Raw genomic sequence first — 15,886 nt, 5'->3', positions numbered from 1 at the left:
TGCCTGGCTCATCTTATATTCCCATTTTATATATCAGATATTCAACTCGAGGACGGATAACAGGGGCCGACCGCGAGCCTTTGGGCCGCAGGAGCCCACAGCGGTAGAAGAAGCCGCTAACACAATTGCAGTTTGGACGGGAGGGACTGCCGACACGGACAGAGTAATGGAGGAGGCCTGGAGAGAGAGGTGGCTCAAGGAACGAGACGGCCGGACAGCAACGAGGCCCGCAGATGACCTTGACCACCAGCACGAGACTCTGTTCCAAGACAAAACCCTAAGGAGACACGACGGCCTCAGCAGAGCGAAGAGTTCACTGTTGATCCAGATTCGAACCGGGGCCATAGGCCTTCGGGCTTTCTTATTTGAAAGGAGAGTCCCAGAGGTACTGACGCCTATATGCGAGTGTGGAGAGGGGCGAGAGACTGTCGAACACCTTGTGATGTGGTGCTTGGCCCCACCGTTGACTCGAAGATGGGAGAGAGCCGAAATCAGAACGCGAAGGGACTTTTATTCTGTCCTACAGGGAATCAGTCCCAAAGCTGCACGGCTAACGGGGAGGATCCTGGACTGGCTGATGGACTCGGGGAAACTACCGATGTACGGTCTGGCCAGGAGGCTGGAGCTGGAGCTCGCAGTCTGATACCCTTTCCTTCGAAGGCCAAGAGGCCTTCCCACTTTGTATTTGCAGGATCGCACACTGATCGTTTCCTTGATTGTCGATATGGGTTTTTCACCCGGCCCACGAGGGCGCGGTTTTCCTGTATAGTAAGTTGTTGAAGGTCCGGCACGCCCTAGGGCACAGCGGCGTAGGAATAATAATAATTAGCCCTCAAATTGACTTATCACCGGTCCCCATGGTAATGATCACACTACATCTACGAGAGTTCACTGAGAAAATAGATACATCTGGTCAAGCTCAATCTCATGCAGCTGCTGTCCAAAGTGATGTGCCCTAGTGGAAGTTCTAGGTCGACCGACCGCAGAGATGCCACAGATCAGGTGGCCCATGTCTGGTTGTAATTACTGCGTCCACCTGCTCGGCATCGATTAAGATGTATCACTGTTTGTCACTGTAATTGCAAAACGCGCTTGGGTGTCGCCGAAATAAACACAACTCGCCTGAGCCTCTGAAGAATAGAGGATAACCCAGGTCAAAGGTGGCCTTGATTGGCGGTCAACAATCAGGCACAGTCCGCCTCTGGCATTGCCGAAGCACTCACCGACGCTGGACCCATAACAACTACGTAGTTCCTTCGGATCAGTCGGATACAGCCAAAGGAGGACGGTGAAGGCATCAAATTGGTTCCCGGGAAAAGTGCGGTGGCCGGCAACTTGAACATGAAGGAAAGCCGGACATTGCGAGCTGTAATAACCCAAGAAACTGAAACCGGGTGGGAAAACTCAATGGCGGCAACGGAATGGGCTTTTTGGAGGGGAGAACAAGTCAAGAGGCCTCATTGACGGGATGTAAGGTTGAAGTGAACATGAGTGGTTGAAGCGCATACATACCTTGTGGTTGATGTCTAACGTTAGTGCCGGCCCACTGTGCCTTAAGCGTGCAGCTTCGAGCCTGAGACAAACTAATAGCCACGGAGGACTAGAATGTGATGAGTTGGTGGCATTGGAAAGGATTCAGGTCGGGGGCGGTATTGTGGGCTCAGAGCTTACACATCCCTCGCCATCCAGCCGTCTTCTCCACCTTTGCGCTGTGATTGAGCTGCAACCAACACGGACTCGGGAGACGGGGATAACCGCGGGAAGAAGGGGGGGTGGAAAGGACTTATAATTCCGTTGGGATCTCGTTCTGTACGCTTCAAGTATTCTAGAGATCTTCGTCGTCTCTCTCAGCTTACCTTGTTCCCTCACCCACACACCATTTCCCCAAGATGCCAAACACGAATAGAGCTGATCTCGTCGACGCGCTGGCTAGGGCCCTCGGCAACGAGGCAGGGTCGTTCTCTCGTCCCGGCAGCGACGACTACGAGCAAATCAACAACTCGTACTTCAGCGCCTTTGAAAACGAGCTCAGGCCTTCCTACATCGTCCGGCCCAGTACAGTCGAACAGGTGCGCGCTCTGCTTGACGTACTGCGTCCCCATGCCCTCTCAGGATCATGCCGCATCGCCATTCGCGGCGAAGGTCATACCCCTTTTGCAGGCAGCGCCAATGTTCAAGACGGAATCACCATTGATATGCGGCGTCTTAAGGCATCACCCTGAGCGACGGCAAGTCGGCTGTGGAGATCGTCACCGGCGAAACGTGGACGACGGTCTACGCCGAACTGGACAAGCACGGCCTGACGGTTACCGGTGGGCGAGTCGGCCGCATCGGCGTGGCCGGCTTCATCCTGGGAGGTGGCTTATCCCTGTTCTCGACCCGTATGGGATTCGCATGCGACTCGGTCATCGAGTTCAAGGTGGTGCTGGCCTCGGGCCAGCTCGTCCGCGCCTCGGCCGACGAGAACGCCGACCTTTGGATTGCCCTCAAGGGTGGGCTCAACAACTTCGGCATCGTGACTTCGATCACCATGAAGACGTTCCAGAGGCGGGACATTTGGGGCGGCGTCACGTACTACATGCCGGGGACCTTCTCGCAGATCCTTCAGACGGCTTGTGACTTTGTGCAGAACGAGCCGGACGAGGACGTCCAGATCATGTGCAGTGCCGGCTACGGCTATGGCCACCAGGCCGTAACCTGTATCATGTACCACACCCAGGGCAAGGTGAACCCACCCTCGCTGCAGCCCTTCACTGCTGTGCAACCGCAAATCGAGCAGATGGGGACCATGAGAACCGCGACGCACACTGATTTTTATGGAGAGCTGTCAAAATTCACCAGCGACGGCATGAGGTGAGTGACGTTTGTGTGAAACCTCTGACTGTCGCTACCTAACCAACATGAACTCGCAGACAATACTACGCTTCCATCACCATCAAGCCAGACATTGCCCTAATGGAAGCGTTCCACAACAAGTGGCAGGAGACTCTTGCGACCATCCAGGACGCTGAGGGACTCGTCTTCTCGTTTGGTTTCCACCCGCTGACCAAGGCCCTGCTCGCGAACTCGGCCAGAGCGGGCGGCAACGCCATGAACATACCTCCGTCCGACGGCCCGCTGTTTATCATCCTCATCAACCCCTGCTGGACCCAGCCGCGGGATGACAGCCGCATCTTCGCCGCCGTGGAGGCCATGTTGGCCGAGTTCCGCCGCCTTGCCAGGGAGAAGGAACTGCTGCATCGGTATATCTTCACCAATTATGCCTATCACAAGGATGATGTGCTTGCCGGGTATGGCGAGGAGAGCCTGGCGAGGCTCAGGGTGGTGAGAAGAACGTATGATCCGGAGGGTTTGTTTCAGACATGCGTTTCCGGCGCCTTCAAGCTGGGTGTCTAGGTACCTAGCCACGCTGAAGTTCACTAGAAAACTGTGATGGCCAACGCCGTGGCTATCAAGTAGTTCAGCTGAACAATACTGTGGCTACCTATCCACATCAACTGCGCCAGAAAGCAGGGAGGGAACTAACCTCGTTTCCATTCTCAACCTTGGCCTTTGTGTCCTTGTTGACTATTAATCTAGGAACGTCCAAGCCAGTTAAGTGATATGACACGTACGCAGAGCTCCTTATGATATACGTGGCCTAGGGGACGCTGATTCTGCATTGAACTCACCATCTCAACTGCCACCATGTGCGGATTCTAGGGCCGTAAATGCGGCTGTTTCTCCAAATCTGCAGGGGTGAAGCTGAGAACTCGCTGTCGTCTTTCCCCAGAGATGGGAGGTTGAACTCTGCTTTGGTCTGAGAGGATACGACGGAGGGTTGGGCGAGTCGTATCTCTGGACCATATGTCAACAGGCGGCAGTGCCGCCAGGGCGCTAACTCTCAGTTCAAGCACGGGGTGGCAGATCAAAACCAGCTGCTGCGGTTTCAAAAGGGGAGGGAGTTTACATAAGAGCGCCTCGGCCGTGGAAACGCCCGCAATATTGATTATCTTGACCCGCAATGTCTCCCGCCTGAAGACGAGTTGCAACGGTAGAATAGAGGTAGTCCAGAAAACCCGAAAGTGGCGGCGGTCCATCCTGGACCAGGCCCAGATGGGGAAATGGTTGCAGCTGACAAGCACAGAAGCGGCAACAGCAGGTACTTACAGTCTCAAGGATCAATAGAGCGGATATAGCGTGAAGTTGTCGGTGGTTTGGAAGCACGGAATATGTTTAACTACGGTCATAAGTACCTAGGTAACGTTAGACAGAAGTTAGCCGAAATTGTTTGGGGGAAGGTAGCCACGAGATTTCCCTCATGGTACTACTTGAATGCAGCATACTCACGGTCGTAGGTAACATCAGATTTGGCAGTGATATCTGTGGCTACCTTAGTTAGCCACGGATATTTTCAAGTAAATTGGACATGCCCACCGCCGTAGCTATACCTGGAATTGACAGTGATTATCTGTGACTAGGGATCCATGAGATTATCTCAAGTATATTGGAAATACTCACCGCCATCAAGTACGGATTCTAACTCGAAGGGGTTTTCCGAGCATTTCTGGTCAACCCCTCATTTAAGGTCAAGCTGGTTCAGTATTTCCGACTAGTTCTAGGCGTGCTCAACTTACAGTTACAAGATGGATCATAGCTTATTTAAACTAGTGCTCCTCAGACTCCTAGACGCTTCTTTCCAGATATATATCGGCCGAAGGCATTGATGTCGTAGACAAGTACCGTTGGACACGTGGACCTACTAAGGCACAATTTTTTTGTGTCATCATTCCAAGAATCTGCCAAGTTTCAACCCTGGCTGCTGAGTGTATAGTAGCATCTATGTCCATGGACCTCGTCCGCGAGCCTGACCGGTGTTCCGTCTGGCTTTATTGGCCCTATACCCTTTTCACTGTAGTGCCTGCCGTCGACGTTACTTCAGGATTCATCTCGCCTACACTCATCAACGTAGGGACTTCTGGCAACCTTTTGCTGCTTTGTCCCTTTGGGTCCTAACAAACAATTCACAGCGGTATTGGAGTCGTTGCCCTATGGCATGGCGTTGTGTGCAATGCTGCCCTGAACATGCACGTTGTGACGGTTCTTGCTAACAAAGTAGAATCGTGGGACAACCACAGGTCTCACAGGACGTCAGCCGAGTTTCGTTGGCACCCGCGCTACCTGAAGCCTGCATGACTTAGGTGCGGCGCAGCGTAGCGTGATATCTTAGCGCAATGTTTCAGTGTTCAGTTCCAGCGTCAGTTTCAGGGGTGTTGGAAAGTTCAGTGCACGTCCGTTGCTTCCTAGTTGAACCGCCTGGTTTGATGGGCAGGCGACAAATACTGGGAGATGGCTGGCGCTCTTGTGTGAAAGCAGACTGAACCTGTTGAGATGATATGAAAAGAGTAGCAGTGCAGAGATACTGGATGCTTGTTGCTTTGAATTGTTCCACAGATTCTGCAGTTTCAAAAATGCACGCAACACAGCAAGCTTAACAACATAGTACAGTATCAATGAGAACAAGCGAATCTGGTCCAACACGCGGACTGCTTTTTGGGATGAGATGCAGGTTTGGCCCAGGCCACCGATGCCGCAGAAGTTCATGCAAACTTTGGCGGACCAGCCCGCATGATGACGTCGGCTCCCACGTCGGACAATTTAAGCAGCCAATCACAAGAAAGCAGAAACGCAAAACCAGGGTATGTCATCATCGTGCCTTCCTTTTTCGACAACTTGTCGATACCCCGACCCGCGCACACGGCAGAGACCCTGGAAGAGCAGGGCAGCTACCTTGGAACTGCACTCCCCACCATAGGACCCTTCCGTGTCGATAAACCTCCAGGTCGGGGCGAGAAGAGACCCTGTGACAACAGATTTCAACTTGCTTGAACCAACAGCACAACTGTACGACACGGCCCTTTCTGAGACGCTCAACCCATGCGAGGAGGGAGAGCAGGCATGGACTAGACACCAAGAAAGCCACCGCATCATTTCTTCGGGGTGACATCCAATCCGCCGCCAAGGACGATCTGTTGCTGCAAGTCGGGCTTTTTTTTTTTTAATTACTTTTAACTGAAAACTTCGAATTACGTACCACGACAAGTCATCCACCCCCAGCTGCATCTCGCACCTCAGCGGCCTCCCCTTACGTTCTGTTGTTGCTTACACAGTAAGAAATATGTTACCCGCATATCTTATGCAGCACAGGACTATCTCCAATCAACTTAGTTCATAACGCCTGACACACGAACCGTACAGAGATACCTCAACGTTACGGACCTGAGTCTTGAGAATACGCCCCTGTATTGTGACAGGCAGGGAGGGAAAAACAAGGGGAAAAAAAAAAACAAAGAAGCAAAGAGACAATGTGCGGCACCAAAATCAGCTACGCCTGCTCGACAACGCTCATCTCGCAGTCGGCCACGTGCGGCTGCGAGCGCGTCGTGGCCTGCGGCAACAGCACCCTCTTCTGCGGCACCTGCGCACACCCGCGCTGCAAGGAGCTGCGCGGCGAGGTGGCGGTCGCGTAGGGCTGGTGGCGGCCACGGCGGGCTACTCCTTTCATGGTCGGGCTGCTCTCCGTGGACGGTGGTGGTAGGGCTGGCATGGGTGATGAAGGGTTGCTGTTGTTGAGAGAGAGGAGGAGGGAACTGTCCGAGAGATGTAGGACCACATCGATTCGAGCCGGGACTGGGGCTGGGCGTCAGACATCGTGTTGTGGTCGTCTGCGTCTGATTAGATCGGGGGCGACGACGCAATAGTTGGTTCCAGGAGGGGAGGGGGTGAGGGATCTGCGTGCCATTGAGGAGCTGTGGTCGCCGGCGCAAAGCCGGTTCAGACTTTGAAGGACGTCGGAATGAGACTTTGTTGGCATAGATCGCTACGCCTTGAGCAAATCTCATGGTGTACAAGTATAGTGGTGGCGAGACGGCTCCTTTTCAGCATGTTGCAATGGCAATGATGCCGCCGATCACGTTCACTTGGACGTCGGCCTGGTGGTAACCCGGCAAGCCCGGCAAAAGATTGGTGCCCTACCCGGACACGGCCCTCTCTCCGATCCCAGTGTGACTCCGTGAGCCAATTCGCCGTGGAAGCCAGCTGACGTAAGCTGCATCATGATTGTACCGTAACTGTCCACAAATTCATAACTTCACGGAGCAGTTTGTCCTTCGATTTGGCTCGCTTGGGCCAGCCCACGGCAGTGGAGAAGACACCATTGGAATCCCGCGCTAAAACGCAGACAAGTAACCAGGCACAAGCGATTGAGCATAGAAACTGAACATTGAACGCCTAGAAGCCGTTGTCCGTTGCCCGTTACCCGCGGTCATGCAAGTCCAAGAGCCAAAGACCAGCAAAAAATACTCAGCGCCATGATTCTACCAGCTGTACAAGGCATTTCGTACCTAACACTCATCTTGCCAATCATTTGTCCTCATAGGTTTGGCGCCCCTCTTCATGGGCTTCAACCAATCTTCCTGCCCGGGCGGCCAGTACACCCTGTTGTTGGGTCCGCCCATGGCATAATCCTCGTCTGAAATCTCCTTGCCGGTTATTACCACCTGCTCCTGATCGCTCGCGCCGGCGCCAATGTCATTCATCTCAATGGTTTCTTCATCCGGGGCGCGTTTTCTTTTCAGGTTGGTCGCGGTCTTCTGCTTCTTCCTGGACACGGGCGGGTCGGGCCGGGACTCATCCTCGCGCTCATGGGGAATCACGTCGTTGATGCGCTCGAACATGGGCAGCTTGAAATTGCGCATGAGCTCAAACACGGCCTGCTCCTTGTCCTTGGCCTCAATCATCAGGTCCATATCGGGCGGGCAGGGCGGCAAAGTCGCCACGCGAGGACTATGCTTGCGCCTGTCGCGGGGCGTCACGGCTCCGGGACAGGGTTCGCTGTAATGCATCTTTTGCTTGATGCCTTTCCGGGTCCAAGTAGCGGTAATGCGTGCCTGGAGCTCAGGATCACTAATGTCGAGCGTCCCTTCACGGCACTTGGTGCTGTCAAATAGTATGTTGTGGTGATGGTAATCGAGCACTAGGGGAATGTTGAGCTCCTCGCAAATCGGGAGCAGATCATGTACGGTCCAGCCGACGTCATCGTTCTCCAACACGAGGCGGGCCTTGATCGACGGCGAAAGCTTGGCGTAATTTTGGCGGAACCTGTCAAGAGTTGCCGCCTTATCTCCGTACACACCACCCATGTGCAGGATCATGACGGCGTCGCGGTCCTGCTGCTCCGGAAGTTGGAGGAGCGACAACATTTCGTCGTGATATTCCAGGTCGCGGATAGCTGCGTCGACCACCTCTTTACGTGGGGATCCGACTGTCCGACAATGTCAGTCACTCTATCATTCAAAAGAAGAGCGCGCGAGGTCCAACATACTCTGTGTGAATTGGCCCGGATGTACAGTCAGACGGTGGCCTAGCTCAGCGGCCACTCTTCCGGCCTCGGCAAGCACCTCGGAAGCAAAGGGAGCCAGCCTGTACCCGTGCTCGGGGTGACTGGCAAAGGGGAACATCTCGGAGCTGAGGCGCATGAATTTGATGCCGTACTTGTCGTTCCATCGTAACATGCGGACAATGTCGCGGGCATTAGCCAAACCCAACGTCTGGAGAAACTTCTGGCCCCGCTCAATGGACGGTTCCTTGGACTTGTCGGGTCGATTTTTGACCGGGTGTTCGGGCTGAGACTCGTCGAAGAGCGGGTACCGGTGGTCGATGATGGACGCCATCCGACACGTCCGGGAGCAGAAGATGGGCGTCTTGGCCGAGCGCAAATACGTGTTTAAGCACGCATAACCCAGCCGTCCCTTCCAAGGTAACGGCAGGTAGGGACTGTTGACGGGCGGCGTCCTGGCGGCGCCGCGCTCGGGCACGTCGGGTGCTTCTTCCGGGGCGTCTATCCTCCGGCTCTCCGGGTCCAGGCTGGCGCCCTTGGAGATGTCTCTGGCGTAGTCGTCCTTTCTGTCTTCCTCTTCGTCAGGGGTGGGAAGTTGTTGGCCTCCCTTTTCAACTTCCGTTCCCGGCCCTTTTGTGGGTTTCGTGAGCTTTATGCTCGCATTTTGAATGACCGAGGCGTCGTCGTCGGCGTCGGCTGTCTGATCCATGACCTCGAGGACGGACTTGCGCGTTCCCGAGGAGCGGGCCTCCTGCTCGATCTGCAGCTTCTGGCACTTGGTGGCACTCCTTAACCGTCGCTCCATCCGGGCGAGGCCCTCGATGGCAAGCCTCATGTCTTCCTTCATGGTGTCCTTATACTCCCGAATCTCCTCGCTGTTCAGGTCCTCGTCCGCTGGTGGCCTGAAGCCCAGCGCATTGCCCGGGTTGGAGTCCGACGCGCCCTCCGGGGGCATCGTCTTGGACCAGCGACGGTTCGATCGCCGGAGGTGAACCTGGGGGGCGACCGTGTCCTCGACCTTGAGCGAGGTCAGGGACGTCTCCGTCTTCTTGGGCGATTTGGACTTGCGGGGCATCGCGGAGATGGAACGTGTCGCGCGGTGGGCGGGATGGGGTAAGGTGTATCGCGGACGAGGGCGGCCGTGTTCGGTGGCGGATGCTGGGGCGGCCGAGCGACGGGTGCTCGAAATGGGGAGGAGGGTGGCAGATGTCCCGAGAGAACAAATACAGGGCAGGGTGGTGAAAAGTCGCAGGTAGAACGGCGCGGAAGCGATCCAGATGAATGTTGAGGCACGGTGCGACGTGCGAGGGTGGGAGGGGGCAATTGGCCAATGGCTAGTCAAGGCAGAGGCGGACGGCAGTGGAAGTGTGGTGGCGGCGGCAGTCATGCCCAGCGGACTGGTGTACTGGATGTATTGAGTCAGAAGTAAAGGTGCGGAGCAGCACTTGCCCCGGGACTCTCGTCAGAAATTGCTCTGGAACTGCTGGCGTGGGAAAAATGTTCGAGAAGAAAGAGGTCAGGCAAGTTTCTAGACCCCAGATGTCCTGTCACGGACCTGCTATCGCCCTTCTTCTTCTTCTTCGCCTCAACGCAGCCGCTGGCCCCATCTTTTGCCGCACGGATAAGCGTCCCGAACGGACGAGCAGTATTTTGCTGATCGTCGATGGTCGAAGACGTGAACGAGTCGCTGGATCTTCCCCCGTTTGCTGCACCCGGAAGAAACGCTGAAAGTGAGAACTTTCGCGGGAGAGGACAAAGCTCCGATGTGGGGCGTGTTTTCCATGCAAGCATGGGAGACTTAGAAGTGGTGCCGACTGCCAGAAGCAGGCAAGAATGGATGAGGTCATTCGTCAGGTCTGCGTGTGGGGCTGTTGGTGGCTGCTGAAGTGGGGCACGGCCAGGCATGCGAACTGTGACGAGACTTCGAATTTCCTCGCCATGCACCACAGTCGTTCCAGACGGCTGCAACTGCAGGCTGCAGGCACAGGGCGGGGTTATTGACTTCTGCCCAGCACCTGGCCGTTTGACATCGCAAACTGAACTGCCGAGCTAGTGACGATTCGGGATATATTGTGGATTTTTATTTTTAATTTTCTCTCAGCTTGCCTCCCTCTACTGCGGTGGAGGATCTTGCTTGTTTTATCTATTATACCTCTACCCAGTACCAACCTGTGTCCAGTCGAGAGCCTGGACTGCACTACGCAGTCCTATTAATATAAGGGTCTCGCAGAACAGCTACCTTACCTACCTACTCTGGTAATGTAGATGGACTCTCAAATTCAAAGTACCTACTCCGTACTGCCCTGGATCCTGGCTGCGTTGAGCGTTATGTATCATCGCCCCGCCTCTATGTCGATCCTAGCCCGCCCTGCGCCCGGAGATATTTCCTATACACAACTCCGGAGTCTAGACCTTCGAGCTGCTTCCTTCCGCCACGCAATATGGTACGATTCGGCATCCTCTAATCAAAGCGAGGCCCTCTCGGGCTCTGGCCATTGGGCGGCGAACAGAGTCCTGTGACAGCAATCTACAAAGCCGACTTGTGTAAAGCTCAAGACACAAGGAACCACACCATATCTGACCCCTGAGCGCGGGCAACCCTCAAGCTCAGAACCCCAAGGACACTCCAAGCGTCAGGTACAGGCTTTTTTTTTCCTTTGAACTGTCTGATAAGAGTGCTCACCGAGTCTGCTGTGATGTTTCTTTGACCTACCTTGCTCGTCCTTCTCCCTGAAACAGTTCAATAAGGCCATGTCGATGACCTGCTACCCCCTCTCCCCTACCTGGTACTTGCCCCGAGTCACAAAGGTCGTTTGGGATATTCCCGTCGGGAGGGAACGTTTTAACGCACAGTTTTAGCCATGCTCGGCCTCAAAACCACAGCATTGTTCCAAAACCTGTGTCGCTCCCACCATACTCGCGACAAGTGCGCGGAGGGAGCGGAGCGGAACGTCTCATCTAATGATAACATGGAGACGATAACACTGACCTGTCCCGTTGGCTCACTGTCATGGTTGCCTCGAATTATTTGATAGTAATATTGGCCCTGGCAGGAGACACAGCGGCGTCGCCTTCATGTGTCTGGGACGGGAATTGTTGTTCCTCCGATCAACATCCAAAAGCTCGACATTCTCAATGCATTTTCAATGCATTTCAATATCAAACATTCCCAATCATCACAGTCTGCGCAATAGAGGGAGGGGTTTCTTAGACTCCTGCGGATGCCACCTTCTCTTGCTATGTACGCTATCTCGTTGCCCGGGCCGGCTAAGGAGCTCCTATCCAACCATGTACAAAGAAAATTCCCTGAAACTACCCGTCTGCCATACTCCCTCAGAGCCCTCGGAGTCCTCACGACAGAGTGGGAACCGGCCAGGGGCTCCAGCTGTCGAGGTTGAAGTTGTGGTTCTGGGTCGAGCGGAAGATGTTTGTGTTGCCGGCGTTGGGATTGTTGAGCAAGTACTTGCCAATAAAGGCGTTAAGCTCGCTGCCCTGCTGCGAGCTGGGGAAGCTGCAGTGCGAGTTGCCGCCGACCTGCGAGTAGCCGAACCGGTCGAGCGCGCCAAGCGCTTGCCACTGCTTGCGCGCGATGCCCATGCAGCCGTACGTCGATACCTTGCCGAGCCACTCCATGTCGACGTTCTCCATGACGTAGAGCGGCCGCGGCGCGATGAGGCCCGCGAGCAGGTGGTGGTCAAAGGGCAGGGCGTTGACGTTGTTGACGTACTGGTTGAAGCTGGGCGAGAACCAGACGTTCTCCTGCACAATCTGGGTCGAGTCCTGCACGTTCTGGCCCTGCGCCTTTTGCCACGCCGCGATGCGCCAGCAGCCCGCACCGCCAGCGCCCGACTCCTCGGGCAGCGTCAGGGCAATGCGAGGCTCGAGGGCACCGGCCACCATGGCGCCTTTGCCGTTCCGCGAGCAGCCCGTGACGCCGATCCTGGTCGGGTCAATGTTGGTCTGGGCCCGCGTCAGCTCCAGGGCGTCGATAATGCGCGAGACGCCCCATGCCCACGCCGTGAGAGCGCCGGCGGAGTGGCTGCTGCCGTAGAGGTCGTAGAACTTGCCCCTGCCCCGCGAAGACTGACTTTGCTGCTGGGCGATGTCGTCGTTGTTGAACGAGATGGTGGCCACGCCGGCGGGGACAGGCAGACCACCAAAGGAACCGAAGTTGATGATGGCCGGGTGCGGGCCGCTTCCCGACGGCCGGTTGTTGATGGTGACCGAGAACGAGATTGACTTGCCGTTCTCCGACACTTGGATGGACAGAGTGCTGCCCGAGAAGCTGGCCGTGACCGACGACGGCTTGGGCGGGAGCGTGCCGAGCTCGTATCGCTGGAGCAGCTGGCTGATCTCGGCCTGCCGGCACTGCCAGTCGGCCTTGCTGGTCACCTTGCCGCCTCCGTGGAAGGTGAAGGGGTCATTCAGTGCATTGGAGACAGGACTTCCGAGTCCACCGGGGATGGCCGGGCAGGTTGTGCTGCCTCCCCCTGGAGTTGATGTCGTGCTAGTTGGAGGAGCCGATGTCACGCGAGACGTAGTGAGTGTCGTCTGCGGAGCACTGGTGGTGGCCGGGGATGTCGTCGAAGGCCCGCTGCCCGGGATGCACTGATGGTACCACTGGTTCTGTTGGAAGCCTGGCGTACCAAGTATGTCAGCTCTGATTCGTCTGGCTTTGATGTGTCCCCGAGACAGACTTCAAGGGGTAAACAGACTTACAGTATGCCCCCTCGACACAGAGAGTCGGACCGCTCCAAGATTGGCCACCACATTGCCCCCAGAGGCTCTGTCGCTGCTGGGCGTTGACACCAGCGGCGCCAAGGACGACGAGAAGAGACGAGGCGAGGGCTGGAGACAACATGTTGATTTTGGAGTCAGGGGTTCAGCTGCTTTGTCTCAACTCAAGCATGATACCTAACTAAACGGCGTTGGCAGCAACCTTTTTATATCCCCTTTCTTGATGGGGATTCCTGGTCAGATGAACTTCACTTCATGTTCCCCGGGTTTCCGCCCTTCACATTTTGGTACACTACTAGGTGGGACGATCCCGATGATCCAGGCGTATTGATCCCGATCCGGCCGTGAATACCTCGTAGAGGCTTCGCAGCTTCGGGCTCCCACCGAGAAAGCAGCCCCCCACGTGTGCATAATCGGAGAAAACCCCAGCCGGAACCATCCATAGAAAGATTTTAGCCTGAACTCCGGGCAAGCGGCTGCGAGTTGGATCCCGGGAACCTGGGGACGCCAAGATGTCAATGTGCTTCCATGATGGGCTCAGGGTTACATCAGGATAGCCTTCCGTTCTTGGGGTAACTCTGGACCAGTTCGTGTCTCCCTCAATGCCCTGCCCCGGCGGGCGATGCTCCGAGCACTTGCTGCTCGTCATTGAACATCCAGGACCGATGTTACTTTGCAACTGTCAATTGTGAGAACTTGTTGGTACAAGTGCGCTAGAACAGGAGGGAAACTTCCCTTCCTATTGCTTCATGCTGTCCACGCTTCCAGCGAAAGATTTTAGCCAGCCCGAGGATTGCTACCCAAGAAACATGAATGCGTCGAGGCCCTTGAGGCTCCTCCATGACAGAATAGGTCGCCAAGAGAATACTTACCTTATGTGGGCATTGAGAGGGCTGAGTGCTGAGCGTTGGCTGGGGTGAACTCCGGTCCTGAAATGGCGACCTTGGAATCATGATAGCACAAAACCCTCTTGGCGTACTAGTCTTGCGGTGTACCCCTAAGAAATAGCAGCGGACGGTGTCTCGGACTTTTGGTTGGTACAGGACCTCCCCCCTAAGGCTTTCAATTGATTCCAAACAGCCAGTCAAGTATGGTCGATTATGCCGCTTCCCAACCGCTCCCACTCCAATAGAGTGCTAGGTGGTCCGTCCTACATGCATGTCGACAAAAGCAAGGAGAGGGTCAATATATGTGTCCCATCCAGGCACCTCCGGGCCCTGAAACTTCAAGTCAGTACCTTATTGCGTTCTTCAAGTATAACCCACAATCCGCTTACCGTGTACTTCATATCAAAGACATGCAAACCGCCCTCCTCGTAGCACTCTACCACAGGAACGCCAGCGTCCTTGAGCAACGCGGACATGACGTAGCTCTGCTGGACGGGGACATCAACATCGCCGGTGCCGTGCAGGAATGCTGTTGGGGGATACAATTCTTGCCCCTTCTTGCCCTCCGAAACCCGCTGCTGCAACACTCTCACGGGGGACACGGAGCGGACAAACGCTAGAAATTCGTCTTCGTTGGCGAACTTTTCGTTGTGCAGTATGCCGATATGCAAGCCGTCTGCGGACCGGCCCAACGAGTGCATCATGTGCAGCTCAGCCTGCATCAGAACCCTGTCCGTGTATCGGAACTCGGTCGCCCAGAGCTTGCTGATCTCGGCCTCGGTCAGGAACTCAAACTGGTTCCAGGAGAGCCCGTCGGTCAAGACGTTGGCTGGGTTGCGATCCCGCAGCAACGTGTTGAGCTCCTCCTCGGAGAACCGGCCGACCCAAGGCCCTTCCTTGGCTCTGCTGGGCCGTTTGTCCTCGGGGCCAAAAGCAGGCATCGTCAAAAAATCTACTATCCCGTAGACGTCGACAATCGCGCTGGGAGCCGGGTTCGAGAGGCGGGTGCCCATCAGCGTCGCCAGATGACCGCCGGCGGACTCGCCGCAGAGGACATAGCGATCCACGTCGACCTTGTCGGTTCCGAGGACGTCGGGAAGGTTGGTGCGACACCACGCCACAACCTCGAGACAGTCGGCCAGCTGGTCGTCTACGCGTACTTGCGGGGCGAGACGGTAGTTGTGCGACACAAAGTGGTATCCGCGCTGCCGGAAGCCAGGCGCCATCCACGGCAGGGGCGCGAAGTCTGCCACCTCGTTAGTTTTGATGCGCACCTCATGCATGCCTCGAAAAGATGGTGATTCTTTCGACTCATACTTGAAAGGGGTCGGAGCAGAGCACATACGGAAACCGCCAAACCACCCGCCGCCATGGGTCCTAGATTTTCGTGTCAGTCAGTTGAGGCCACCGTAGGGCATTGCGGTCAATGCCAAGCGAGGACTCTGTGAGAACATACCAGAGTACGAACGGCGCCGGCTCGTTGACGGTGGTTTCGGCGGGCCAAACCCGCACGGCGAGCTCGACACCGCTGGCTGACTTGAAAGTGTGGTCAGTGAAGCCCGGGGGCGCGGATGGCTGCGCGGCCATATCAGATTTATGAGTATAGAATTCAAGGAATGGTATATCGGAGGATTGTCGTTGTGCTCGCGAGGTACTTCAGTGGCACAGGAGGGGAAAGACTTCACAGTTTCCAAGTTTCGCAAGGAGCAGGTAGGATTTGGTATGTACGTGGCTGGCCCCGCACCTACCTCTGCGATTTTGATTTTGATTAAGTTACAGTAATGTCGGCAGCGCTAATCCCCCAGCCCGGCAGTGTTGCGGCCAACCCGGAATCAGATCTAGGTACTGAGCTAGCCCTTGCTAGCTCTTGAAGGGGGTTGATCCC

The 15,886-nt window shown here is 55.6% G+C and overlaps 7 protein-coding genes across 7 annotated transcripts; 2 read left to right on the top strand and 5 right to left on the bottom strand.

Annotated features, from left to right (window-relative positions):
* Positions 1-1,889: 1,889 nt before the first annotated feature.
* On the top strand, positions 1,890-3,396 carry N657DRAFT_636020 (FAD-binding domain-containing protein; the record flags this gene model as incomplete). The annotated part of the gene is made up of 3 exons (XM_062791388.1): positions 1,890-2,142; positions 2,211-2,853; positions 2,913-3,396. The coding sequence occupies 3 exons, from the start codon at positions 1,890-1,892 to the stop codon at positions 3,394-3,396; spliced, it is 1,380 nt and encodes a 459-aa protein (XP_062644729.1).
* A 2,672-nt stretch (positions 3,397-6,068) lies between these two features.
* N657DRAFT_648312 (uncharacterized protein) lies at positions 6,069-6,898 on the top strand. Its single transcript, XM_062793491.1, has 2 exons — positions 6,069-6,704; positions 6,779-6,898. The coding sequence occupies exon 1, from the start codon at positions 6,345-6,347 to the stop codon at positions 6,507-6,509; it is 165 nt and encodes a 54-aa protein (XP_062644728.1). The 5' UTR covers positions 6,069-6,344; the 3' UTR covers positions 6,510-6,704; positions 6,779-6,898.
* A 484-nt stretch (positions 6,899-7,382) lies between these two features.
* On the bottom strand, positions 7,383-9,452 carry N657DRAFT_636019 (UV-endonuclease UvdE; the record flags this gene model as incomplete). Its single annotated transcript, XM_062791387.1, has 2 exons — positions 7,383-8,302; positions 8,363-9,452. 2 exons carry the CDS (start codon positions 9,450-9,452, stop codon positions 7,383-7,385), a joined length of 2,010 nt encoding a protein of 669 aa, XP_062644727.1.
* A 392-nt stretch (positions 9,453-9,844) lies between these two features.
* Positions 9,845-10,332, bottom strand: N657DRAFT_131451 (uncharacterized protein). The gene has a single exon (XM_062785870.1). It carries the CDS (start codon positions 10,222-10,224, stop codon positions 9,925-9,927), a length of 300 nt encoding a protein of 99 aa, XP_062644726.1. The 5' UTR covers positions 10,225-10,332; the 3' UTR covers positions 9,845-9,924.
* A 1,396-nt stretch (positions 10,333-11,728) lies between these two features.
* On the bottom strand, positions 11,729-13,238 carry N657DRAFT_658001 (carbohydrate esterase family 15 protein; the record flags this gene model as incomplete). Its single annotated transcript, XM_062794851.1, has 2 exons — positions 11,729-13,014; positions 13,097-13,238. The coding sequence occupies 2 exons, from the start codon at positions 13,236-13,238 to the stop codon at positions 11,729-11,731; spliced, it is 1,428 nt and encodes a 475-aa protein (XP_062644725.1).
* Positions 13,239-13,323: 85 nt separating this feature from the next.
* Positions 13,324-14,158, bottom strand: N657DRAFT_131383 (uncharacterized protein). The gene is made up of 2 exons (XM_062785869.1): positions 13,987-14,158; positions 13,324-13,793 (listed from the first exon to the last, which is right to left on the bottom strand). The coding sequence occupies exons 1-2, from the start codon at positions 14,065-14,067 to the stop codon at positions 13,410-13,412; spliced, it is 465 nt and encodes a 154-aa protein (XP_062644724.1). The 5' UTR covers positions 14,068-14,158; the 3' UTR covers positions 13,324-13,409.
* A 92-nt stretch (positions 14,159-14,250) lies between these two features.
* N657DRAFT_578568 (alpha/beta-hydrolase) lies at positions 14,251-15,588 on the bottom strand (the record flags this gene model as incomplete). The annotated part of the gene is made up of 4 exons (XM_062789328.1): positions 14,251-14,331; positions 14,391-15,247; positions 15,347-15,378; positions 15,458-15,588. 4 exons carry the CDS (start codon positions 15,586-15,588, stop codon positions 14,251-14,253), a joined length of 1,101 nt encoding a protein of 366 aa, XP_062644723.1.
* Positions 15,589-15,886: the final 298 nt, after the last annotated feature.

Source organism: Parathielavia appendiculata (genome assembly GCF_033297405.1).
Source record: "Parathielavia appendiculata strain CBS 731.68 unplaced genomic scaffold N657scaffold_13, whole genome shotgun sequence".
NCBI lineage: Eukaryota > Fungi > Ascomycota > Sordariomycetes > Sordariales > Chaetomiaceae > Parathielavia > Parathielavia appendiculata.
The sequence above is the reverse complement of the archived record's forward strand: the minus strand, read 5'-3'. Positions and strand labels throughout refer to the sequence as shown.

What these genes read in the sequence shown, in the direction of transcription:
- N657DRAFT_131383 (XM_062785869.1), bottom strand. Translation starts at nt 14,067, where the DNA reads ATGATTCCAAGGTCGCCATTTCAGGACCGGAGTTCACCCCAGCCAACG. An exon ending in CCTCTCAATGCCCACATAAG is followed by an intron (nt 13,794 to 13,986) that starts GTAAGTATTCTC and finishes CACAATTGACAG; the next exon opens with TTGCAAAGTAACATCGGTCC.
- N657DRAFT_648312 (XM_062793491.1), top strand. Translation starts at nt 6,345, where the DNA reads ATGTGCGGCACCAAAATCAGCTACGCCTGCTCGACAACGCTCATCTCG.
- N657DRAFT_131451 (XM_062785870.1), bottom strand. Translation starts at nt 10,224, where the DNA reads ATGACCTCATCCATTCTTGCCTGCTTCTGGCAGTCGGCACCACTTCTA.